At 42.2% G+C, this 26,078-nt stretch overlaps 1 protein-coding gene across 1 annotated transcript; it reads left to right on the plus strand.

Annotated features, from left to right (window-relative positions):
* The first annotated feature begins 218 nt into the window (after positions 1-218).
* TRARG1 (trafficking regulator of GLUT4 (SLC2A4) 1) lies at positions 219-25,511 on the plus strand. The gene is made up of 3 exons (XM_075262629.1): positions 219-850; positions 19,688-19,817; positions 24,684-25,511. Exons 1-3 carry the CDS (start codon positions 449-451, stop codon positions 24,692-24,694), a joined length of 543 nt encoding a protein of 180 aa, XP_075118730.1. The 5' UTR covers positions 219-448; the 3' UTR covers positions 24,695-25,511.
* Positions 25,512-26,078: the final 567 nt, after the last annotated feature.

Genomic DNA, 26,078 nt, shown 5'->3' on the forward strand with positions numbered 1-26,078 from the left:
ATATAGAACGTCAGTAAAGAATAAAAGCTTTTATGGCTGGAGAGAAGAGCCGAGGAATTCCACTGCTAACACCCAGGAGAATCCTGTGATGCTGTGAAGACTGCAATAATCTGCTTGTGTCATCAGCCTAGCATCTGACTTGGTTCGTCCTGAGAGGACGATTCCACTTGAGAAGCCTTTAGCAGAGGCTGGGGCAGGGCAGCAGCAGTCTGCAGCAAATCTACCAAAGAGCTAGAGCTTGACATAGGATCCTACACCACCCAAGACTCCACTCAGCTCCTCTGTAACTCCTAAGACCTATCTCATCCATCACATACACCGCATTCGCTACTTTGCATTAGCCGCTCTCTTACTGTCTCCATGGGATTTTAGCAGCTCAGACAGAGAAGTTTTTCCCACTTTTGTAGATACTGCAATAGACGGTGTTGAGGAGACGTCCGTCACTGTCATGGCCATTAACACCGATGCCCAGTATGAGAAGACACTCAGTGGATCAGGTAACCCTTTACCTGCAGATGCTCATGAAACTGAGAAACTCCTCACCTCTGCCTCCGAGACGAAAGAAGAGAATGGCATGAAGAAGTCTTTCTCAGTTACCATGTCCAGTGAAAAGTCTATAGGAGACCTGGACCAGAATGGGCACAGTCTGCCCTACAAGTCAGTTTCCGCAGGACAGCTGGAGTCTGCCCCCCTGTCGCCTTCCAGAGGCAGCCTGGCCCGGGCTTCTTCTACTGCCACCACCACCGCCCAGGAGCAAAACAGGCCCACTGACTATCTGGTCTTGGCCATCTTATCCTGTTTTTGTCCTGTTTGGCCAGTCAACATAGTGGCTCTGGTCTTTTCTATTATGGTGAGTAGAGTCCCACCTGGGAATTGCTACTTGCATGGCACCTCACTTTGTGCATGTATTATATATAAAATTTGTAGAATTCTCTATCTGACATAATATTAATTATAAGAAGCAGTCGATCAAAAAGTAGTTGCTGCATCTTAATGCATGTGAGGCCCCACCCAACACTAAGTGGTCATGAAATAACTACAGCAGCAAACCATGTACAGATGTATCATCGATAGTATAGGAAGTATATATAATGTAACCACCTCTACCTATTCTGCCACAATATATAGCTATGCTTTCCTGGTATTAGTTGGATTTGGCAGCATGCCCTCCATGTGCTTCTTACTGTACCACATTACAAATGCCATGTCTGTTAATGGGACATGGCAGGATCCAGACTCCTCCTTGCTGCTTCCCGCATCCAATATACTTCTGACCATCTCAGCACTTGGAGACTGAGCCTGGTCCTTTAATGCAGGAAGAGAGCATGTATGGCAAGCAGGGGGAGATTGATGTGTTATCCGGAGCTGATTGTCAGCATTTAACCCTTGCTTGTTTCACACGAGCTAGAACTTCCAATATGGTTTAGTGATTTGTCAGCATTATCCGGCCATTGATAATATTGATACCTGGGTGGTTGCACTTTCACCTGCTACTCTTTCAGTAATGGATGATTGTGTCAGCTGTCTGAAATACCCCTGGGGGTATATAGCACAGAAGATATTGACTATCCTGCCGCACACTCATGGAATGTTCTTAGACTGATGCTAATACAACCATCAATATACAATGCCAACAACATCAATATAATGTAGACTTACGGTGTATCCCCACCTTAAAGGAGTGCAGCGACAGAGAAATCTGTCTATTCTGCCTTAGACCACATCTAATAGTGTCTCATTATCATATATATAATGTAGACTTAAAGTGTAACTCCAACTATACAACCTCATATACTAAAGGAGTGCAAATCTCTTTACGTTCATCTGAGACCAATGTGAATTTTGCCTAAATACATCTATATAATGTAGACTAAGCGTAACTCTACCTTTTAGTACTATTTACTATTGTAGTAGGAGAACAACGGCAGGGAAATCTCTTCGCTTCCGTCTATTACCTAAATTCCTGCCATTTGTAAAAAGAATGCTCAAAGGGGTGGAGATTCCCTTAAAGTGAAGGCGGATGCCTATAGACAACAGTCATGATTACAGTATATTGCTCTGTTAATACACCGAAACCTTGTAGAATGAATAGTATGCCCTGGCAAGAACCAATCGTGAAATATTCCAGAAGGACTCCGCTTTTATTACGTTCATGTCTTGATTTATTGTTGCTTTATAGGTCAGCCTATACAGGACTCTATAGAAAAGGGCTGTAATCTACTGTATATAATATAGGGCTGCAGGGGTCACAGGGAACTGACTGTTTAACAGATGCAGAGGGTCAGTCGAGCGCCTGCATGGGAGGGGCCCTTTAATGTCCTAATAAAACACTGCTATTGATTCCCAGCTAGATGTGGATCAATACTCGGCTCTGGGATTTACATCAGACCTGCAGACTTGGTTGACTTCAATTTTTTACTTTCATTCATCTTTAACTTAGCAGTGTAGGAACATTAAGATTAAGCTTGATGAAATACAAAGCCCTGAAGCTGATATAGACATCTATCATGTAAATGTAGACGCTGCTGCAGTATAGTATATAATAAATGTATGGGGTGATGGCGGAGTTTTCCCTTTCTCCGTGATAGTAGTAATACACAGACTGCAGTATCCCATAGATAGAGTCATAGTAAGGGTGTATACAGCTTTGTATATAGGGCCAGTCAGGAGCTCTCCATGGTCCTACTTATAGGTCGTCACAATTCACAGTCACGTTACAGTCATTACATTATCACAGGGCACAGCTGTTTTCCATAGACTCTTTGTGGAGTAATATATACAGTGATATATAGTACTTAAGTAAAGCTATTGCCATGAAATGGAAATGTTATAAAATATTTCTTCGCCAACTCCAGCTTGAATTTAGTAAGAACTCCAACTTCTCATGAATTACATTCAATATATTATCCTGACATGCGTGCAAAACAGACAGACTGCAACTCAGAGCACAACCACTGGGTGGCCGCCTATAGACACATATAGGATAGACATCTCAGGACAGTATATCATGAAATCATGTTGTTTTGAAAAAATGGTGACAAATCTCAGGATATGTCCTAGTAAGAGGAACGGTGAGGAGGGACACATCTGTCACTTATAACTGCTCACTGTATAATACACGATCTAACATTAACTTGTTACATAATTTCCTAATCCATTCATCCGCAAACGTATCCCATCTCATATAAAAATCTACTTAGTAGTTCATGTCGGTGTCCACTTTAAACCCTATAGAGAATATCATAAAGCTTTATAAATTATTAAAATGCTTTAAGTACATTTAATAATGCATGTGTGGTATTCACAACATACTCGCCCATGTACATGACAATGACTTTGGCTCACTTTTTGAGACATACAACATTTATGGTTTCAACATGAGGGACAGTAATCTGTCTGTTAGTATAATGCTATATCCATATATCCATATATCCGGGACCGTGAAGTCGAAAGCACTGACTCTGACTCTATTTATCCTGACTCCAACTCCAACTATTGCTCTGACTCCTTCATAAATGGCCATGGTCAGATAGAAACTGCAAAGCTCATAGTCACAGAATTCCTATGAATGTAAATATGTAATAAATGATGCATTTAATTAATTGTGTGATATTAATAAGTCTATAATATTAACAATAATTATATTATTTTGAAGCTGGAGTTGAAGTTGTTAACTCGAACTCCACCCAAAACTGGCCCTGACTTTGACTCCACAGCCCTGATTATATGGCATTAATATGTATATGCAGGTTTTCCAGTATGAGCTGTAACTGGTTAATAATGACCAACCTTAATAGTCATAGATGGGGCCCAACATGGCACTGGCAAAACTAACCCCAAGGAAATCTTCTCCGTTGTATGGTAAATCCTGTTAGAAGGAACACAAATTATTCTTTTACGGTCACAAAACAAGTGGAAAGGATGTGTTTATAAAGTGAGGGGGTTCATGGGGCCTTTGATTTCTTTTGAGAAGTGTCTAATTGCTGTGAACTTGACCACTAGCCCCCAAGCATTCATAAGAAGAGGTATCCCCGAGCCTCCAGTGTGAATGGTGCTGTAGTGTGCATGCATGACCCCTGTCCATTCACTTCTACGGAACCATAAACATGTATACAGTGGCGGTCATCCACTTCATTCACACAGAGGACTTTGGGACGCTTTGTTGTGATGGCTAAGGCGCCCCAAGGGTTGCATCTGTATAAATCAGATATCCACAGAATGAATATTTGCATTTTGCATCCCTGTCTGGATTTCCATTCGGTTTCCATCACTTTTGATGGTAAGAAAAACGTAACAAGTATGGCAACGCCAGATCTGTCATGCAATGGATCTGACACATGTCTACAATATCCTTCATGACACAGGTGTGAACAGAGCTTTAAAGAATTGTTCCACTTATTACAGAAATGTAATTCTTTCCTTGGAACCAAATGTATGGGCTGTTGTGGTTCAGTGGAGTTATGCAAAGTACTCACATAATCCCTCCATACTTTCACATGGCATGAATAATTTAAGATAAAGATAAAAGCAGATGAAAGCAAAGAAAGAGTTTTAGGAAAAACACACATATACTTAAAGGGGTTGTCTGCTCTGAACAATTTCTTTTTGTAAAGTCACAGGGTGACCCACTATGGGGACATCCTTTAGTCTCTGATGGAAGTCAACAGCAAGTGTTCAATTCCCCTGCAGCGCTATCAATGGAAAAATGTAATATTATCCATTTCCCATAAAAGCCAATAGGCAGGAACATGGCGGGTTCCTTACAGCCCTCTATTTACTCAGAAATCCGTAATGTGGATTTTGTGGAAACATGGACACCTATTTTCATCCATTAGGATTTCTATGATAGCCTATCCTTTGGGTAAACCATCAATATCAGAACGGTAGGCCCGGATCTCTGGAAGCCCACCGATCAGCTGTTTGAAGAACCTGCGGTACATGGGAAGTACTGCAACCTCTACATTACCAAACAACAGCACTCTGTAGTGGCTATGCCTGGTATTAAACATAGCTTTGTCCTGTACACTTGAATAGGACTGGGTTTTAGTACCACACACACAGCCATGTGCCCTTCGTTATTGGATCTCTGCCGATCTGATATTGATGAACTATCCTAAGCACAGCACATTAATATTAAAGTCCTGGAAAACCCCTTTAATGGATCTGCACTAAAAGTCAATACGTAATAATGCAGAACCAATGCTGTTTTGTTAAGCATATAGGTCACTATATATAAATATCTCCCTATATAAGTCTATGCATTACAGTATCTTGACCCAGTAAAATAAACACTTATTTTAGTATGATTAAACACATAGGATCAATAAATACATGAATCTCTGCAAAACCACAATCTTCAAGAAATCTAGGTACTCTTGTAAAATTTGGAGCTTAAATATTTCTTGCTGAGCCTTGTAACTCCAGAATTTTGGAAATTCTTCATATTGTATCAAACATTCAGAATGTTGTAAATTTCAGTGCAAAGGAGCGTTATTGTGGGATTGGTTCTGGTCAATATAGGGGTATTTCCACCATTGTAGCGGTGTTTTTTTTGCAACTTTTTGAAATTTGGACATGACTATACATTATTGCAGGCCCCAAACGGTGAAGAATATCTTCATGAACTTGTAAAAGTGTAGACAGCTTATGGCAGTGTCTCCAATCCCAGGAGGGATTGATATAGTAAGGAAATCATTTATGTAAGGATCACAGGCGACGTTGTCCATAATACTCATGGATTTATTTAAGGGTTATGTGACGTTGTGTTCCATCTGAGAAAGTCATATACCTGTGCCCGGCTCTAAATAACCATTTATTAAAACCTTGATATAATAGAATAGGTGTAAAAAGGCAACGCATGAAAAGTCAGGAGCAGAAATGGCTTACGCTAAATATTCCTGATGTAGTATTCTTGATATGCCATTAGTATACCGTCCCTATGGCTTCTCTTCTTATGAGTCTATCGGGGAGAGAACTGCTTACAGTAATTGTGAGTATTATTGACTGGTCAAGGCTAAAGTGGCCACAGCCAAAACCATCTTCTCCGGAGAGCCAAGCTTATAGATGTCAGATATCAAGTTATTCATCTGTCCATTCATAGTCCAGAGGTATTAAACATGTGGACAGATACGTAATACTCAACCATAGAAGGAAAATGACCAGTATGGTAGGCCATAGACTTAAGAAAGGCTATCTGCCGAAATGTGTAGCCACTGGTGCTGGTGTCCGTGTATGGGTCATTTTATATGGACTGAATAACCTGGATTTTTTATGGATTTCCTGTGATTCTGGTCTTCTATGCTGAAGACTGTTCTCTGTGTCGACCACTGCACCAGGATCGGGATATAATAAACTGCATTTGCTTGATATTGTAATCCTCACTCAGGCATACCATAATAGTCAATTGCCTACTATCGTGTAGATCTTCCTGCTGCCAAAAAATCACTGACATGTCAAGTTATGGACTTCTAAAGACTGTGAAAGTTGTCCTGTCATACCGGACACCAGCAAATTAGCAGGGATCGGACATGTTTTCCCAGCATACACCACAGACTCGATAAGATTAGGATCTGGGGAGTTTGAAGGCAAAGCCATTACTTTGAACTCTTTGTCGTGTTCCTCAAACCACATTATATTTCTTGCTATGTGACAGAGTCTACCATCACGTTACCATCACCATCACCATCCCATGAAGGGATGTACCTGGTCTACAACAAGATTTAGGAGCTATGTGTCAAACTAAGACCACAGTGCTTCTTACTGTCTGCAAATACTGTTCAGCAATCTGCAAAACAAAACATGTCAAGACTGATATGTCATAGATTTAATAAGGGAAGAAAAATGCAGAAAAAAAATGTGTAAAAAAACGTGATGCGTTTCTGCTGTGTTTTTTTCCACAGTGTTTTTTAGCTGCGTTCCGTAACGTGGGGCTTTAGCTTTAGACAGCAAATAACACAGAGAACACGTGAAATGCTTGAGTTTACTTGCTGAATCTGGCTTGTGTTCTTTGCAAATTAATGCAGTAGAAAAGTGCTGGTGTATTGGCAGCGATTCCTGTGTCTGCAAGTAACTGGCAACTCAGGATGCCGTGATTTACAAGACAGCTCCTGCGCGCGCTCCACAACGGATTGTTATATTATTCCTAGTCTGGACTCGATCGACATTACCCTAATGGTCACTGTGATTTAGCTGAGGTTTCACATTTATAGGGAATAAATAGGCAGAGTCCAAACCAGACTCACTTTCACCTAGGGTAAAGATTCACCTTACCGCCCTAGCCCTGTATCTATGTTCTGGGCCAAGTCACAGTACCTGGTAGATGTCCCCTCTATCTATGCCCCTGATGCTAAAAGTAAAATGTTGCAGCAGCTCAAGAAGAAATCCATGTACTATACTACTTAATATTTTACTTAATTCAGTGTATACCTTCATGATAGATATTCACAGAGACATGAGTACTTGCAATGCCAGGCTTTATTATGTTGTCTGTGTTAGTAGCCACAACAAAATGGCATCTTAAAGGGTGTTTTTGCATTTCAGACATTTATGGCATATCTGCAGGAGGGGGTTCTCCAGCTCCTGATCTTTAAGATTGTTGGGACCTGCACCTTTAAGACATTTATAGCATATCCTGCAGTTGCAAAATGTATACACAAGGAAGAGAACAAAAATAATAATGGCACTTGTTGGCTCTTGTTTGAAAAACCTTATGGTCCTTGAAAACAGAGAGATCTCTTTAAGGCTAAGGTCTCACGGAACGTCCCGTAGCCAAAAAGTGCTGTGGGAAAAGCTGTGGCGGCAATGCATCACGGTTCTTCCCACAGTGCTTTACACATAAAGTTCGCAGAGTCTTCCTCCACGTACTTTCTGTTACAATTATATCTATGGGAAAACCGCTGGTGTTTCCATAGCTATAATTGACATGCTGTGATTTCCAAAACCAGGCCGGTTTTGGAAATCACAGCGTGTCCGCACCACAGTTTTTATTGCAAAGTGGGCTTGGGATTTGCTAGAATCCCATCCACTTTGTACTTACTGTAAAAAGTTTCCGCCATGGGCAAATCATGGCGTTTTCATTCCATGGGGCCCGGGCCTAAAGCTTCTGAACCCCCTGCAGAAGAGGGATGGGGCTAACCTGAGTAGAATACCCATCTGCATAGACATCACAATAACTGAAAGCGATACCTATACAATATGAATGGCCTGGCTTAAAGCACACTGCGGGAGATTTACTAAGGAAAATGTTCTAGAAGTCTGGTATAATTTGCACAAAAGAACTGTCTAAGGGTAAGTTCACATAGTGGAAAGTGAAGAAGAATTTAAGGTGGACTTCTGCCTCAAATTTCTCCCCACTTTCTGGGCCAGCGGCCTCCCATGGCAGAAACCCAAAGCAGAGCTTTAGACCTCCGCTGCGGGTTTTACTCCCTGACTAGGCTCAGATGAATAGGACTAACCAGCGGAGTGTCTTGTACTGCAGGTTCTATGGCTGAAGCAGCTCCGGAATCCGTGGCAAAATCGAGCAGGACACTTATTTTTTCATTATCCAGCTCCAGTCTCTGTCGTCCACTGCATTTTCTCATTGTGAACTTACCCATTCATGCCTTGCATTATAACTATCAATGTTTTAGACATATCGATGCATGTTTTGTCCTAATCTTAGTCAACTAATAAATGATATAAAGTTAGTCTAAAGATAGACCAGATTTATGTAACAGCATTAGACAACTTGATAAATCTGGTGCAGTAGAAGACTCTATGGTCTAGGTTTCTCGGAAACTTCTTAGTAAATCTGCCCCATTGTTTGTATACCAATGGCGCCCTTACTTTACACTTATTCAGTGCACTTGTAAATTTTGCTAACAGAGAATGGAAACATGAAAAAGTGTAGATTTAGGTAAGGAAAAGTTAATAGCAGAATATGTTATGGGATTACTGTCAGTCCAGAAATCTGTCTTTTAATATCATTGCTACTTCTCCACTTCTGATAAATTCCAGAAACATTTACATATATCCAATAATGTGCAAAAGTTTTAAACAGGTGTGGAAAGAATGCTGCAAAGTAAGAATGCTCTAAAAAATAGAAATGTTAATAGATTATTTTTGTCAATTAACAAAATTAAGTGAATGATAAATCTAAATCCCATCAATATTTGGTGTAACCTTTGCCCTTTGGAGGAGGAGTCCTGGAAGTGATGATATGGCTCTCACAGAGCCCTGATCTCACCATCATCCAGTCTGTCTGGGATGACATGAAGAGACTGAAGGATTGGACAAGCCTACATCTACAGAAGATCTGTGCTTAGTTCTCCAAGATGGTGGGAACAACCTCCCTGCCGAGTTCCTTCAAAAACTGTCTGTAAGTACTGAGAAGAATTGATAGTAGGCAAAGGGCAAAGGTCACACCAAATATTGATGGGATTTAGATTTTTGCAGACTACTTTATTTGTACATGCAGTTTGTCAAGCTGCATATGTCTGATCTCCTAAGCACAAAATTTTGTTGACCATTAATTTAACTATAGACCTGTTTATAGAAAATGTCGCACAGGACTGGATATATTTCCATTGTATTCTAGAAAACATTTTATGGGTAGCGCCATTTTATGTTGCAGTCAGGTCTCATGTCAATTTCGATAGACACGTAAACATCACATTATGATCATCCGTCAATGTCACAGCTGGCATCAGAGACATATACATATAGCCAATTGGTTAAGAGATAGATGGAGGTTTGTGAAGCTGGTACTTACGGTATGTGGATGTGTACTTATCTGGATCTCCTATGTGTTACTCCTCTGGGTGTCACTATTCACATTGTATTAGTGCATCAGTGCTGATGTTATCTGGGTAAAGACACATCTTATTGGCAGGGGTAATGTAATGGCCAGTTGTCAATTTACTCATACATTTTCAGGAGGAATAAAAGAGCAACAAGATGAGTAGAAATGCTCCAGCATTGTTATGTTATGGAAATACAAGATATGGTGCATTTCAAGTCTTCCTATTAAGCAGTATCGATGAATCTGTTAATAAACATTGTGGGAATCGGAAAACAGTGCCTCTGCTTGCTGCCCTCTAGGGGCAGTCCCCTTAAACATCATGCATGACTTTTCCAACAAGCCTTGATGCTATGATGCAAGGTTTTCACTCCACTGGGGGATTATGGGAAAAATATTTTTCCCATAATCCCCCAGTGGAGCGAAAATGGCTTTGTAAGTCTCCATACGCCTGTGAAGGTGATCTTTCGTTGAGTGATAATATCCCCAGAACCCAATAAATATGGTGTCATTTTTGGTACATATTGCTCCAAAACATTGCCATCTTTTCATGTGTAAATCTGCCCGGCTAGATCATCCATGAACATTCTGCCCTATTAGCTCAGTACAAGGTTTCCCATTATACAGTGGGGCAAAAAAGTATTTAGTCAGTCACCAATAGTGCAAGTTCCACCACTTAAAAAGATGAGAGGCGTCTGTAATTTACATCATAGGTAGACCTCAACTATGAGAGACAAAATGAGAAAACAAATCCAGAAAATCACATTGTCTGATTTTGTAAGAATTTATTTGCAAATTATGGTGGAAAATAAGTATTTGGTCAGTAACAAAATTTCATCTCAATACTTTGTTATATATCCTTTGTTGGCAATGACAGAGGTCAAACGTTTTCTGTAAGTCTTCACAAGGTTGGCACACACTGTTGTTGGTATGTTGGCCCATTCCTCCATGCAGATCTCCTCTAGAGCAGTGATGTTTTGGGGCTGTCGCTTGGCAACACGGACTTTCAACTCCCTCCAAAGGTTTTCTATAGGGTTGAGATCTGGAGACTGGCTAGGCCACTCCAGGACATTGAAATGCTTCTTACAAAGCCACTCCTTCGTTGCCCTGGCGGTGTGCTTTGGATCATTGTCATGTTGAAAGACCCAGCCAAGTTTCATCTTCAATGCCCTTGCTGATGGAAGGAGGTTTGCACTCAAAATCTCACGATACATGGCCCCATTCATTCTTTCATGTACCCGGATCAGTCGCCCTGGCCCCTTTGCAGAGAAACAGCCCCAAAGCATGATGTTTCCACCCCCATGCTTTACAGTAGGTATGGTGTTTGATGGGTGCAACTCAGTATTCTTTTTCCTCCAAACACGAAAGGTTGTGTTTCTACCAAACAGTTCCAGTTTGGTTTCATCAGACCATAGGACATTCTCCCAATACTCTTCTGGATCATCCAAATGCTCTCTAGCAAACTTCAGACGGGCCCGGACATGTACTGGCTTAAGCAGTGGGACACGTCTGGCACTGCAGGATCTGAGTCCCTGGCGGCGTAGTGTGTTACTGATGGTAGGCTTTGTTACATTGGTCCCAGCTCTCTGCAGTTCATTCACTAGGTCCCCCCGCGTGGTTCTGGGATTTTTGCTCACCATTCTTGTGATCATTTTGACCCCACAGGGTGAGATTTTACGTGGAGCCCCAGATCGAGGGAGATTATCAGTGGTCTTGTATGTCTTCCATTTTGTAATTATTGCTCCCACAGTTGATTTCTTCAATCCAAGCTGGTTGCCTATTGCAGATTCAGTCTTCCCAGCCTGGTGCAGGGCTACAATTTTGTTTCTGGTGTCCTTTGACAGCTCTTTGGTCTTCACCATAGTGGAGTTTGGAGTCTGACTGTTTGAGGGTGTGCACAGGTGTCTTTTTATACTGATAAGTTTAAACAGGTGCCATTACTACAGGTAATGAGTGGAGGAAAGAGGAGACTCTTAAAGAAGAAGTTACAGGTCTGTGAGAGCCAGAAATCTTGATTGTTTGTAGGTGACCAAATACTTATTTTCCACCATAATTTGAAAATAAATTCTTACAAAATCAGACAATGTGATTTTCTGGATTTGTTTTCTCATTTTGTCTCTCATAGTTGAGGTCTACCTATGATGTAAATTACAGACGCCTCTCATCTTTTTAAGTGGTGGAACTTGCACTATTGGTGACTGACTAAATACTTTTTTGCCCCACTGTACATGCTCTGATATATATGGGACTATATACTGTAACTTAACTACACAGCGGGATCAATATCTCATCATTTCACCCTCTGAAGACTTTTAATGGTAATATAAACTGTACTTCAAAGAATACTTTTTCTGTTTCACGAGAAATTCCTGAAATATTCATTAGTGATATTGATGTTTTCTGCTTCTATGTGTAATGTAGTATTGAAACTTTCTAGAGTTCATTTGTCTGCGTTGTCTCATAGATCTTTTCTTCTAAGGCTGAGACCAATTTAAAGGTTATGATTTCTTAAAGAGCATTTCCACTGTCTGATCCAGCAGCTGGTGCTAAGACGTACAGCAGAATGAAGAAACCCCAGGGGTAGTGCCACATAATAAGCTATGACTTAAAGGGGTTCAGATACTGATGATCTATTCCTAGCAAGGGGCAGCATCAGATCAGTGGGGTCCAATGCCTAAAACACCCACCCAACTATTAAGTAAATGAATAAACTGCTGTGGTCACTACCTGGACACTGGAAACAGAAAAACAATTCCATTTAGGTCCGTTTGGTTCTTCCACCAAGGGCTACTGAGAATAGTAAACCAGAGAGGTTGCTAGGTGTCGGACCCCAACCAATAAGATATTGAAATGATCAAAATCCCTTAATCCAAAGAGGTATTCCAGCTATGACAAAGAAGAATGTTTGCAATGTACAGTAGTCTGCCTGTTCTTCCACATGGGACTAAAACTGATGATGCTGCACTGACTCAAAGGAAGCCTTATTGAGATAACCAGTGATATATAGCGTCACTATAAGAACATGTAGCCACCCAAAAGATGCCTAGGATATGATGTATTACAGTGAAGGCTGGTTAATAACTAAAAACACCCCCACAATGAGCCACTGAAGAGCATCTCTGTGTCATGCTTGTGCAAAAATGTGCTGCTCAATGTTTTTAATATCGACTTTTAATATTTTTTTTACTAAAATGCATGCATTTTTTTTTAATTTAAAATCATATTTGGTTTTGTTTTTTAGGAAAAAAAATTGACACTTTGCCTTCTGCAGCCTCCAAGTATTCTCATAAATTGCAGGCTGCTCAGTGCGTTGAGAGCTCACTGATGGCTAGGTCTGTAGAAATCTCAGCTGCTCTCCTGAATTGAAATCCAAACCATAATCTTCAAAACCAAATAAAATTGTTTTATTCAAAATGGATGTCAGCTTTATGAGTGTTCAGGAGAGCAAAGACTGGGGCTATTGAATGAACATAGTGTTGCTTAACGTTCTGAATTCAGTCTTCCATAAAACTGTAACCAAATTTGGTTTGTGCAAACAATATTACAGATATCCAACATGGCTCAATCATACTATCAAGATAAATAGGTTAGTGGGTTCTCACGCTGACCATTGGTATACGGACGGTTACTCAGCCATAGTCAATATCATCCTAAGGGGGCCATACACATTACATTCACGTGGGCCAAATATGTCAACCAAGTAACATGTAAAGGGCTGTGCTGATTATTCTCAGATGATGGTGGAGAGAACAGAGTATTGGATTTCTACATACTTGATCCTTTTGTTTTTAGGGGAGATAAACCACTGCCAGATGTGTTTGGAAGTGCCGTACTCTATTCTCACCATTCAGAAAACATGTATGGGGGATAGGAGGGAATAGTTGTCAGCTATCTAAAGTGTATGGCCAGTTTTAGGTACACACAAGACTACCATACAACCTATCATTAGAGCACAAAAAAATGGCAAAGGCATACATGAACAGAGGTTCCCACGCGCTGACAGTGTATTCTATATCAACCTGAGGAAGACACCGGACCGGTGTTGAAACGCATAGCAATTATCTGTCAATTTGGAACCAATAAAGTTTTTTAACCTATCCTTGGCCTCTCTGGCATCACAATCAGTAGCGCTCCAGTCTCTATCCCGGTTTTTGTCTTTCGTTTCCTCTGCAATTCCTTACATTAGTTTAGTTGAATAGGCGACTTCAGGCGATTGTTGACTTTTTTATGGCTTGATGGATAACACAAGAAATGAGCAAGGTCATTTTCTCTGATTGGAGACATTTGCTTCTCCTTTCCTTCTTTATCCAGACCCATACCACCATGAAAACCTCTCCCTGGTACTCCACATCTTTGCTTACAAGCTTCCTATCACCCCCATACTAGTCATGCCCAGGGGTGAACCTGCCCCTTTCGCCGCCCGAGGCGAACTACAAAAAGCCGCCCCCCCCCTGCTGGGGGAGGGGGCGGAGTGGGGCATGGCTTAGCGGAGGGGGTGTGGCCGTTCACCGGCAGAGAGCAGGCCCGGAGACTGCCTACGCTCTGCCTGAGCATGAGGGGAGGCTGCTGGAGCAGCGCTGCTCCAGTGGCCTCCCCAAACCACCGCTCGGTGCTAAGCCAATCCAGGACAGCTTGTTCTGGACTGGCTTAGGTTAGCAAAAATGCTGCCCTCCCTGAGGCCCTGGCATAACGCCGCCTGAAGCGCTTGCTTCAGGTCGCTTCATGGGAGGTGCGGCGCTGGTCATGCCACAACCTACCACTTTGACTATATGCTGACCAACTGATACTTTTATAATTTTGTCCTTTCTGACAGTTAATGGTTGTGTATTATAAATCGCCTCCCCCTGTCACCTCCACGAAAGCATCTTAATACTGCAGAGGACAGGGGAGAAAGATTTCCAATGCAAATACTACCAGCCATTAAAGGAAATCAGAAAAGAGATCAAAGAAGTACTAGCAAATTTATGTGTCGAAGGAGCCCACTGGGGTCTCCTATAGAGATGAGCGAATAACATTCGATCAAGCAGGTATTCGATCTAATATTAGGGTATTCGACATATTTGATTCCGTTCGAATACCACGCAGTAAACACAGTAAAAATTTGTATGCCCTCCCACCTTCCCTGACGCTTTTTTTGCACCAATAAATGTGCAGGGGAGGTGGGACAGCAAGCAGGAAAACGTAGGCATAAAAAAAAAATAGGAAAAAGTCATTGGCTGGCTAAATCAGGTGACCTCGGATTTATAAGAATAGTGTCAGCCATATTCGTGTCAGATGCGGTTTGGAGTTAGTTAGGGTGAGACATTTTGTTGAGGGTGAGAAAGATTGTAGCTTCTGTTAGGCAGGACATCAACAGCTCTTTTCAGAGCTACACTGCAGTGAACACTGAACCTGCCAAAGATGCGTCAGGGCAGCATCAAGGGACAGGGACGTGGAAATCCAGCTGGGGATCCAGTCCACAGTCCAGCTACTGGAGAGGAGCAGCCAGCAGTGCCCCTCGTCATTAGCACAAGGGGACGTGGACGTGGAAATCCAGCTGGTGATCCAGGCCGCAGTAGCTCGACCGCGGATCCAATTAGATACTGGGGAGGGGCGGCCACCAGTGCCACAACGTCAAGCAGGGTGCAGGGTTCCCCGCTGATGAGGCCCGAGCACCAGGAGCCTATGCTAGGGTGGATAGCAGATATTGTGGACCCGCAACCAGCATGTCCCGTCAACATACTGACGAGACACAGTTCCATTTGTCTGTGCCAGCACACAAGTTCCTCGTCGTCCTCCTCCTCCTCCTCCAACACCACCACCTGCATCGTAAATAAATAGTTTAAAAACCCCATTAATGTTTTAGAGAGCACCCCAAGGGCCTTAAAATTAATGTTTTAGGGCAAGGGCCTGAAAACTAATTTTTTAGGGCTCACCCCAAGGGCCAAAAACTAAAACTCTGCTGGTTAAAGGCTCAACTCACCCCAAGGGCCAAAAAGTAAAACACTGCTGGTGCAAGGCTCTACTCACTTCAAGGGCCAAAAACTAAGCTGGTTAGAGGCTCAACTCACCCAAAGGGCCAAAAACTAAAACTCTGCTGCTACAAGCCTCTACTCACCCAAAGGGCCAAAAACTATGCTGTTTAGAGGCTCAACTCACCCAAAGGGCCTAACATTCTGCTGGTGCAATGCTCAACTCAATTAAAGGTGCAACGTTTAGATGGCTTCTTTCCAACCCGGGCGGGATTCCTTTCGGTAAGATCTGATGGCTGTTTCCAGCCCTGATTATCCTGGTTGATCGTGATTGAGGCCAGCTCAGCATGAGCATCTTGTACGTTAGGTTGTCCAGGCCCACTAATGTGTATGAAGACTCGATCACAGTAAATGTTCTTATTTTTCTTCAATTCAATCTCTGAATGAACTGCTCTGAATGATGGCCTAGGCACTGCTGCAATGGCAATCACTGGGTTTTCCTGTTCTGGTTCCAAAGAATCTTGTGTCTTACTTGAAGAAGAGACAATCTTAGTCTGACTGTTGGTTGCTTGTGCTGCAGCATGTGGAGTTGGGTCTGTCAGCCTTGTGATGAACTCCTCATTCTATATCCCATTACTTTCAGCAGTCTCTAAAATCTTTTGACACTTCGAATTTTGTTCAGTTCCAAAGGACTCTGTGTTTAGATTTGGCTCAGTCGCAGCTCCAGAACATGCCTTTGAAGGCAAGGTTTCCTTTAGTGGCTCAATCTCAGCAGGATGATGATGGTGAAGCTTGGATAAATCTGGTGTTGGAAGGGAAAGTGGTTTCTGATCTACATCTAAATTACTGGAGCATGTTGTTTGGACTATTAACATCTGATCAGAACCCTGTAGAGGTAATGTAGAGTCCGATATTAGAGGACCATTACCGCTAGTAGTGGTTGCAGCCAATTCTCCACCTTTGCGGTCCTCTAAATCAAAGTTACCCCCAGGACTTGATGCCAAAATGTTATCAATTTCACAATCAAAATCAAGGTCAATGTCTGGGTCCTCAGTCCAATCCACTGCATCAATCCAACACAATGAGAGTGATGGTTTTAGAACCACCGTTTTAGGGGCTAACAATTTTAAAGGGGCTAACACTCTGCTGGTGCAAGGCTCAACTCACCCAAAGGGCCTAACACTCTGCCGGTGCAAGGCTCAACTCACCAAAAGGGCAAAAAAATCTGTTAGTGCAAGGTTGAACTCACCCAAAGGGCCTAACACTCTGCCGGAGCAAGGCTCAACTCACCCAAAGGGTAAAAAACTCTGCTGGTGCAAGGCACAAATCACTTAAAGGGCCTAACACTATGCTGGTAAAAGGCTCAAGTCACCTCAAGGGCTTCAATCTCTGTAGGTAGCTCAGCTTAAGGGCCTCTAACTTAATTTGGAAGGGCTCACGTGAAGGGCCAGAAAAGTAATTTTTGGAGGTCTCACCACATCACACACACATAAACAATGACTTTTGGATTTCCCTATGCCATCTGTGATTGTCATGGGCAACATGATTTAAAGGGGTGCATGCTAATGTTTCTTTAGCTTTAAATTTGTGTTTCTGTCCATACAATTGGGGAGGAAAGAAGGTTTCCAGGTATTTTTGCACTTTCCATATTGAGTTTGGAGTGTCTAGTTGATAGGCTGTGATATTGGGGTAATCCTGGGACTTGGGCGTGTTAGATGCCCCCAGACATGCTTCCCCTGCTGTCCCAGTTGCATTCCAGAGGTGTTGGCATCATTTGCTGGGGTGTTATAGTGGACTTGGTGACTCTCCTTAGTCGAATTGTGGTTTCCCCTGAAAAGAGCATTTTTTCCCATAGACTATAATGGGATTTGATATTCGGTCGAATAGTCGAATATTGAGGGTATACTCAAATCAAATATCAAATATTTCACCACTCGCTCATCTCTAGTCTCCTGGCTTATAGACATGTTCACAATAGAAAATACAACTGAAGCCTCCCCTGCAGTGGGAATTGATTTCAATGAGTAGGATATGTGACATCATAACAAATCCCATTACATGAGGTGGCATAGACCCTAGAGGGGAGGGGTCTGAGCTGCAAGAAGAGTCCTAAGGAGAGTCAAAGTCATGCTGTGGGTGCAACTACTGCCTTATGTGCATAGTCCAGAGTTGTCTTTCTCCAAATCTAAAAAAGTGACATCCATGTTATCACTATAATGTGCTCTATGATGTGATGGTGGTACTTCAATATGCATTGGAAAATACAGCCCCCAGTGAAGACTGGAATGTTTCCCTGGCATTGTTCAGTCCCAATTTCATAATATTTAGTCCGACACAAAAAAACAAAACAAAATTGGGAGTGATATTCACCCATTTGCCACCTACGTTCCAGTGCTGGGCCTCTAGTGGTTTCGTCCAGTGAATTTTTCTGGCACTCCAGCAATGACATGAATGACCCCTCACATGGCCACTACAATCACTGGCCCTAGCAGTCACCTGAGATAGTTCATGCTGGGGCTCTTTATTTATGCGCCATTTATGAACATTTTGTTCTATGTACTTATATCAGATATCTTCCATAATGACACTGATACATAGCCCAAAAGGCTGAAGCAGATGGACATAGTAGAGTTCTGTTTTGCGTAGAGCCATAAAAGGTCCTGGCCTGTACCCTTGTATGTCTCCAATTTCATAAACTAAAAGAAGACACCTTTCATGGCTCAACTGGGACTTTATGTTGTTTTTGAATAACGCACAGATATACCCTGTATTGTATCATGGGTAATATTTGGTTTTGCACAGAAGAAAACTTAAACCTACTTAGATAAAAATAAATATTCAATCTAAAATATACTGAAGACATGAAAAGGTCCAATAATCGCATTTACACCACATAGGTTATACATCAGACATGGCTGCCATATCCTGCAATCTGAAGCTTATGTTGAGGTGAGCGATATTCCTGTATTCAGGTTTCCTTGCTGTTTTTAGCTCCTTGATCTTTCCTAACAGAAGTTGCGCTTGAACTGAGATACAATCGTTCTATAAAGACACAGAAATCTGTGAAAAGACATTTGAAGAACAAAATATCTAAAAGTATCTACATAGTCTTCGAGTTTGCTCGCCTTCCTGTCTGCCCAGGGTTATTGTTGCTCCATTTATTGGTTCTCTCCTGAGGCTACAGATGGCGGCTACTTCTGCGTGTTCTAGTGCCCTTTGTTGCTGCTTTTCTTTACATACTCTTTGGTACCCATGTCTGAACTCTTCACTAACTCCACCTCATTGCCTCCTGAAATAGGTGCCGCTCCTCTGATTCTGCCGCAGTTGGAATTGTTTCTTTAGTCCTCACCATTCCCCACCAATCATTTCTGTTAGTTTCACCACCATTATACGCTCTACTGTCAGGTTGGGCTGGGCTAGAGAAGAAAGATAAGGACCGCCTACCTGACAGCTGAGCATAATTGTGCAGAAACTAAGAACAACGGTTGCTCAGAAATGGCGGGGGCTAGAGAAAAATCTCCAGCTGCACCAGAATCAGTAGAGCAGAGCCTACTGGAAGATGCAAAGAGTTGGATTTGGTGGTGGGGGTGGTGAAAGATCCTCAATAGGGACCTTTTACACAGGATGATAACCCAAATGATTGTTCATACAAGTGTTTGTTCCCAAATATTGTCTGGTGTAAACTTGTCCATCAAGAAAATGCGCATATGTTGCCATATGTTATGCGGACCTAAAATTCATCTTTGGTCGGAAGCATAATACCTCCTATAAACAGGGGACCTCCTGCCAATAATATTGGAATCTGCAGGAGACAAATGTTCATATGAAAACCTGTCGAAAAATTGTACCAGGTAAATGTAATTAAATTTGCTATGTCATCATTCGTTGCTCCTTACAGGCAATTTATCGGCCCAGTCAAAGGATCATTAGTAATGGCTCTTTCTTTCTTTCATGTCACTAGTCACGGAATAGCTTGCAGCAGGGGGATATGGATGGAGCCCGGAGATTAGGACGCTTGGCCAGACTACTGAGTGTTGTCTCTATTTTACTGGGAATTGTCATCATCATCCTCTTTATCCTCAGTTTTACAGGTAAGAAGTGAAATATGATTACGTTTCTTAAGATCTGTTAGAGACTATATAACCTGGTGTGTGGCTAGAGCCCCTGTAGGTTACAGCACCCTCACTGAATTATTTTTAAGGTTCACATTGTGCTTCTTAAGGGTTACGGACACCTTTATCAACTTTTTTTCTTTTTTTGCACCTATTGCATATATGTGTTAATAAACATCATTTTTCAGACTAGTTTGCATTAAAAATTTCTGTGTTTGTCTTCTGTAGCTTGTATGTGTGAGCTGCCTTGTTATCTGCAGAATCTGTCAGAGAAGAGAAGACCTCAGACAGGACCTTCCCCTTTTGTAAAGAAGCTGTGCAGAAATACAGACAGTTCTTTTTATCAGAGATAGTCCTGTGGGAAATACACATCAAGGGTCTTACACAGACAGAATAATGGGAATAGGATTCAGAAATGCTATTGAGCAGTGGCAGGTGCTATGGGGCCCGCGACATTAGGGGGCCCGGACCACTACTAGCATTGTTTTTAATCTCTTTAATAATAGGCAGCTGTCATCTGATGGATTATTCCAGCAGGTAAATGCTAATATTCACTTACACCTCCTTACTCCTGCTCACGAGGAGAAGGCCATGGACAGGAGCAGGGATACGAGATGTGTGCACATAGTGTAAATGATTCTACAAACTAGACAGTGAAAATGGAGAAGGGCGGTGGGAAGAGTTGAGCTACCAGCGCTAGGAAATGACCCTGAGACAAAAGTCTGAAATAGAAGTCGTAAATAATCCATGTTTAAAAAATAAAAATCTTGACGTGTAAATTTAATATTTTTTTTTTTTATAGTAAGACAAGAGTTTATTGATTTGTAAGCACAAGTGTGTCCAAAACCTTTAAATTAAGAACTACAAGTTTTTCATTTCCAGGTATAAGTAACATATTTTTACTTTGCCTGTAAGCCAGAGGTTTTCAATGAAATGTCCATTAGCTTTCAAGCAGTCATTTGTTGCTGGTCATGTAGTAAGCCATAAAAATCTGCGGCCTTTACCAAGTACCAGTCAGTAATTAATGTTATTTTATATTAAGTGAACACATCAGAGTCCTGGCCTGGCAAAGGATAGGGAATAATAGTGACAGTGCTGGGGGTCTGACTGCTGGGACCTCCAGCGATCAAGTCAACAAGGGGTCTCAAAGTCCCCCTGAAGTCTCCCTGTGAATGAGGCATCAGTGAGCTTGCGTGACTGGGGCTTCTTTCACTTCTATGGTGCTTCCAGGACTGCAATCTCTAATAGCCCCATGGCAGTGAAAGTAGTGCCAGCAGACAGACCTCTAGAAATCTGACACTTATCCCCAGTGGCGTAACTAGGAATGGTGGGGCCCCGTGACGAACTTTTGACATGACACCCCCCCCCCCCCGACCGACACCAACGCCGAAGACCTCGACCGACCCCCTCCTACGCATTCCTGCATGCTCTATTATGCCCCATAGTGGCCGCTGCACACAGTATTATGTCCCTTAGTGGCCCCTGCACACACTATTATGTCCCTCAGTGGCCCCTCCAACCAGTATTATCCCCCATAGTGGCCCCTCCACACAGTATTATGTCCCTTAGTGGCCCCTGCACACACTATTATATCCCTCAGTGGCCCCTCCACACAGTATTATGTCCCATAGTGGCCCCTCCCGGGCCCTGTGCAGCTGCCTCTGCTGCTACAGCGGTAGTTACACCACTGCTTATCCCTATTTTTGGAGAGGGGATAAGTGTCTGTAACCTGACAACTTCTTTAAGTTTAACCCCTTAACAATTTTCCCAGTCTCCCGCTTGAACTTTGAGTAAGTACCTAACAGTTTAGTCTGAGCAGGAGATGGGCAGTTACTAAAATGGATCTAGCTCCCAAGCTGTGGGTGGCTAGAGCTTCAATATTGGTCTTGTTTTGAAGCCAAAAATCTTGGCTATAAAATAAAACCATGCGTATAGCCCCAGAGCTAGAAAACCTGATAGAAGTGAGAGCGGAATAGAGCAGCTCACACTTCAGCCAGTGTGCAGGGGAACTTGTGCAGCTTACAGTGCACACAAAGCGAAAAATTATTTTTCATTCTTTTGTCACTGTGACTTCAAAGGACCCCAGGAAGGGAGTAACATGAATTTTTGGTAACAATATCACTTCACCATTATCAATCAGATAGCATACATACTGTTTAACCTCTTAGATGCTGCAGTCAATGCTGAGTGCAGCACCTAAGGGGTTTTACAGAAAAAAATAGAAATAGACATCTTTTTCCCATGTTAGGGTGCATTCACACTGAGTAAACGCTAGCTTATTCTGAACGTAAAACACGTTCAGAATAAGCGGCGTCTAAAGCAGCTCCATTCATTTCTATGGGGAGCGCTCGTATCCCCGCTCCCATAGAAATGAATGGAGCTGCTTTAGACGCCGCTTATTCTGAACGTGTTTTACGTTCAGAATAAGCTAGCGTTTACTCAGTGTGAATTCACCCTTAAAGAAAAAAATAAAACTACACAATTTGTAACAACACATTCATAATGACCAATAAAATAAAATTAGTAAAGTATGAATTCACAGTAAAAATGTGCAAATCTTTAAAATTGAGTGCCAGACTTGTTGTTTTCTGCTTATGTCACCTTTCAAAATCAAAAAGTAATAAAAACTGTAAGTAAGTAAGTAAGTAAGTAAGTCATATGTGCCCCTACATTGTCCCAAACTAATCCTGCAAAAACAAACCCTCATGCAACCACATCTAATGAAAAAGAAAAATGTTATGAGTCTTGGAGCATGGCGACATACAAACTAAAATTTGGTATTGTCATAATTGTAGCCTCTATAAAATAACATGAACATATTGGCAAAATTGCTGTTTTTGAATGGGATTCACCACTTTGCAGAGACTGTAAAACACTGTGATTTTTTTCTGTTGTGGTTCTGCCACGTCCTGACCACTGTCCTGCCTGGTGAGAGGTCTGTAATGAATGAAGTTATGGATGTCCATGTGCCTTATGCTCTGTATTCAGTGCTATTAGTATTGGTAGATCAACCCCTATTCAACTGGTAGTGGTGCCATGTCTGAGGTTAGCACCATCAGTCTCTCGAATGTGTCTGTGCAGACTCTAGTAACTGGCAGAATATTCCTCTGACCCGTCATGTCATTCACTAGACTGTAGTAATATTAGGTTTCAGCACAATTTGTGATGGCGGTTTGGAGCACCACTTCCACCTGTGACCCCTGTGGCTGAGCAGTAATCTAAAGTCATGGTGACATCTAGCTATTAGCCTATAACACTATTTGTAAAGGAATATAATTTCAGGGCAGAATATCATTATTCACCCGTACTTTGACATCTTAAAGGGGTGTTTAGCTGTGGATAATAGCTTGGCATCTTATATACTATTTTAATGGTGTCTCTACATTTTAAAGGGGTTTCCCACAAAAGACACCAATGGCATATCTACAGGATGTAAGACAGAGTCTCAGACTATGGGTCCAGAGGTGAAATCTGTATCTAGAAGACATCTATGGCACATCTATAGAATTTAAGAGAGGATCCTAGAGGTGGAACCTATATTTATCAGACATACCTGTATATGGCATACATCTTTAAGGCTAAGGCCCCACATAGCAAAACGTAGCAGAAAAAAACAATGCAGAAATAACCAGGGGGGAAGGGAGCAGTGCAAAAATAAAATGCAGTGAAAACACGTCATGTTTTTTAGCAGTATTTTTCATTCAGTTTTTCCTGCATTTTTCTCAGCATTCTTTCTTCACCTATTAAATTTATAGTGAAAACACTCAGCTAAACGCAGCTAAAATTAATATGTTGTGTTTCTCAAAAACATGTGACGCTGGGTTCACACCAGTGCCTGAACTCCGTTTTCAGGTTTCCGTCTTCTGCATGCAGAAGACGGAAACCTGTCATGCCGAGTCCGGCCGTGAGTACCGGTGAGCGTTTTATGCACTCCGCGGCGAAACGTTTTTTTTTTAAACCAGACACATGTCCGACTCTGTGTCCGGTTAAAAAAAAAACGGTTTCGCCATGGAGCGCATAAAACACTCACCGGCGCACACGGCTGGAGACTTTTCAAGCCCATTCAAATGAATAGGATTGAAACATGCCGGCAGGTTTCCGTCTCCTGCCCCTGTTTTGTGCAGGAAACGGAAACCTGCAGAACGGAGATCGGGCGCAGATGTGAATTAGCCCTGACTCACACCTGCGCTTTAGTTTCCGTTCTTCAGGTCCACTTGGGGACCCGAAAAATGGAAACCCAATCCACTTAAAAAGCAGTTACCCGAGGAAACCTGCAGGCCCCCCACTGGGCGGAAAGGCAGCACTAAAGCACTGCGGGAAGAACAGCGGCGTGATCGCATTGTGGTTCTTCCCGCAACGCTTTCAACAGAAAGTGCACAGTGTTTTCCTCCGCAGACTTTCTGTTACAATTATATCTATAGGACAGCCACCGGCGTTTCGGTAGATATAATTGACATGCTGCAATTTTCAAAACCGCAACGTTGCCACTCCATTCAAAGCTCATGCGTTGCCACTCCATTCAAACTCTATGGGACCACCAGAGATAGTTGAGCGCTCTCCCATAGATTTTTTAATGGAGTAGCATCTCATATACTCAGTTATAGCCCCATTCAAGGATACTGAACCCCTCTTATTATGATCAATGAGGGCCCTGACAGTCAGGCCCTCACCGATTCCCAATCTAAACTGTTTCACTGACTACATCACATCCTTGCTCAGTCCCCAGTGATAACAATTACACATCGATGGTGTCTTCAGATCTTTAGAAGTGAGACTAATGCATTGGCCTAATGCTTTCTTCAGTCATGTCTCTGCTCTAATCTCTATTGCTTACTTCTCTTGTAGTTCTCCACTAAGATTTGCTGATGATCTGGGGCTCAGACGGAGATCCAGAAAAGGCCTGCCTTATCGTTTCCTTCAGTTTTTAACCTCTTCATTGCAAAAAGGCCCTTCTATTTTGGAGGCTGGCTGGAGGAAAGAACAGGCCCAGCTCTTCCCAAGGTCCAAGGGATTGCATGCAGCACTTTACACGCCCTTGGGAATTGAGAGGGATGCAGGAGAACAGCACAAAATGAGAGGGACTTGCAAAAGGGGAAACAGAGAGATGCCTCGAGGTTGCCCTCCTATAATAAAAACCTACCGACGGACAATTTATGGAGGACTGGCAAACAGGTGATAGCACAACTCCTTTTTTATTTCCAGCTTTTGTATCAAAGGAATGAAAGCTATTGTCTGTATTCAATAATAAAGCTGAAAACTGCCATATATAGGGTTGCGAATAGGAAAGAACTTGACACTGCACCGTGCTGTGTGACCTCCCCGTGTTTTGGATGATGCTGCTTCCTCGCTGACAAAATGGAACAGGACTTTTAATCTCTTTTTTAGCATTTTTCATGGGTTGTTTGAAATATACAACATATACAGAAAACTGCAGCTAACCATTTGCATGGTTGCTTGTTCTCCTCGATCAAAGCACCTCTTCTCCTTTGCTTGCAGCAGACTGGCGCTGTGACATTCATACAGGGGTTACTGACATGAGTTGGCAAAAAGCAGACATAGCACTTGTAGGGAATGACCCAGATATATACGGTAGCTCTATATAGCTAATGCTGTCATCTATTCTTTCTTTGAAAGTTCAGACCAGATCATAGAAACTAAAATGGGAAGCACTGAGAGATACGTGATCACCTGTGCAGGTACAAAAAGGACAATAGGACGGCCGTATACTTTTCATGTGGCTGCCCAATCGTAAAACAATCCTAAAATTAACAGTAATAACTAAGGCTAGGTTCACACCTGCGCCCGGTTTCCGTTTGGGGATTCCATTCCCCATTCCACTTGAAAAATGCGGGAAAAAAGTCCTGCAAGTTGCGCTTTTCTCTCTGCATCTTTAGGGCGGACCCCATTAAAGTCTATGGGTCCGAGGGTAAGAGCTTTGTAAGTGGATTGGATTTCCGTTTTTCGGGTCCCCAATTGGACCCAAAGAACGGAAACCAAAACGTAGATGTTAACCTAGCCTAAGTCTACCGCACTCTAGTCATCTCAGATTATTACAATACCAATCCAAGAATGCAAAAGAAGTCCACTGGATTTGTTAAAGATTGATGTGAAGAAGAAATATAATCTGGCCACTCACCTATGTCAATTGCCAAATATGAAAACTTCAATATCTGGTATCTCCATTCCCCAGGAGAACATAGAGATGAGCTGATATTAGGTCTACTAAATTACTAAGTAAGT

The sequence above is a fragment of the Leptodactylus fuscus genome, chromosome 2, assembly GCF_031893055.1.
Source record: "Leptodactylus fuscus isolate aLepFus1 chromosome 2, aLepFus1.hap2, whole genome shotgun sequence".
NCBI classification, from domain to species: Eukaryota; Metazoa; Chordata; class Amphibia; order Anura; family Leptodactylidae; genus Leptodactylus; species Leptodactylus fuscus.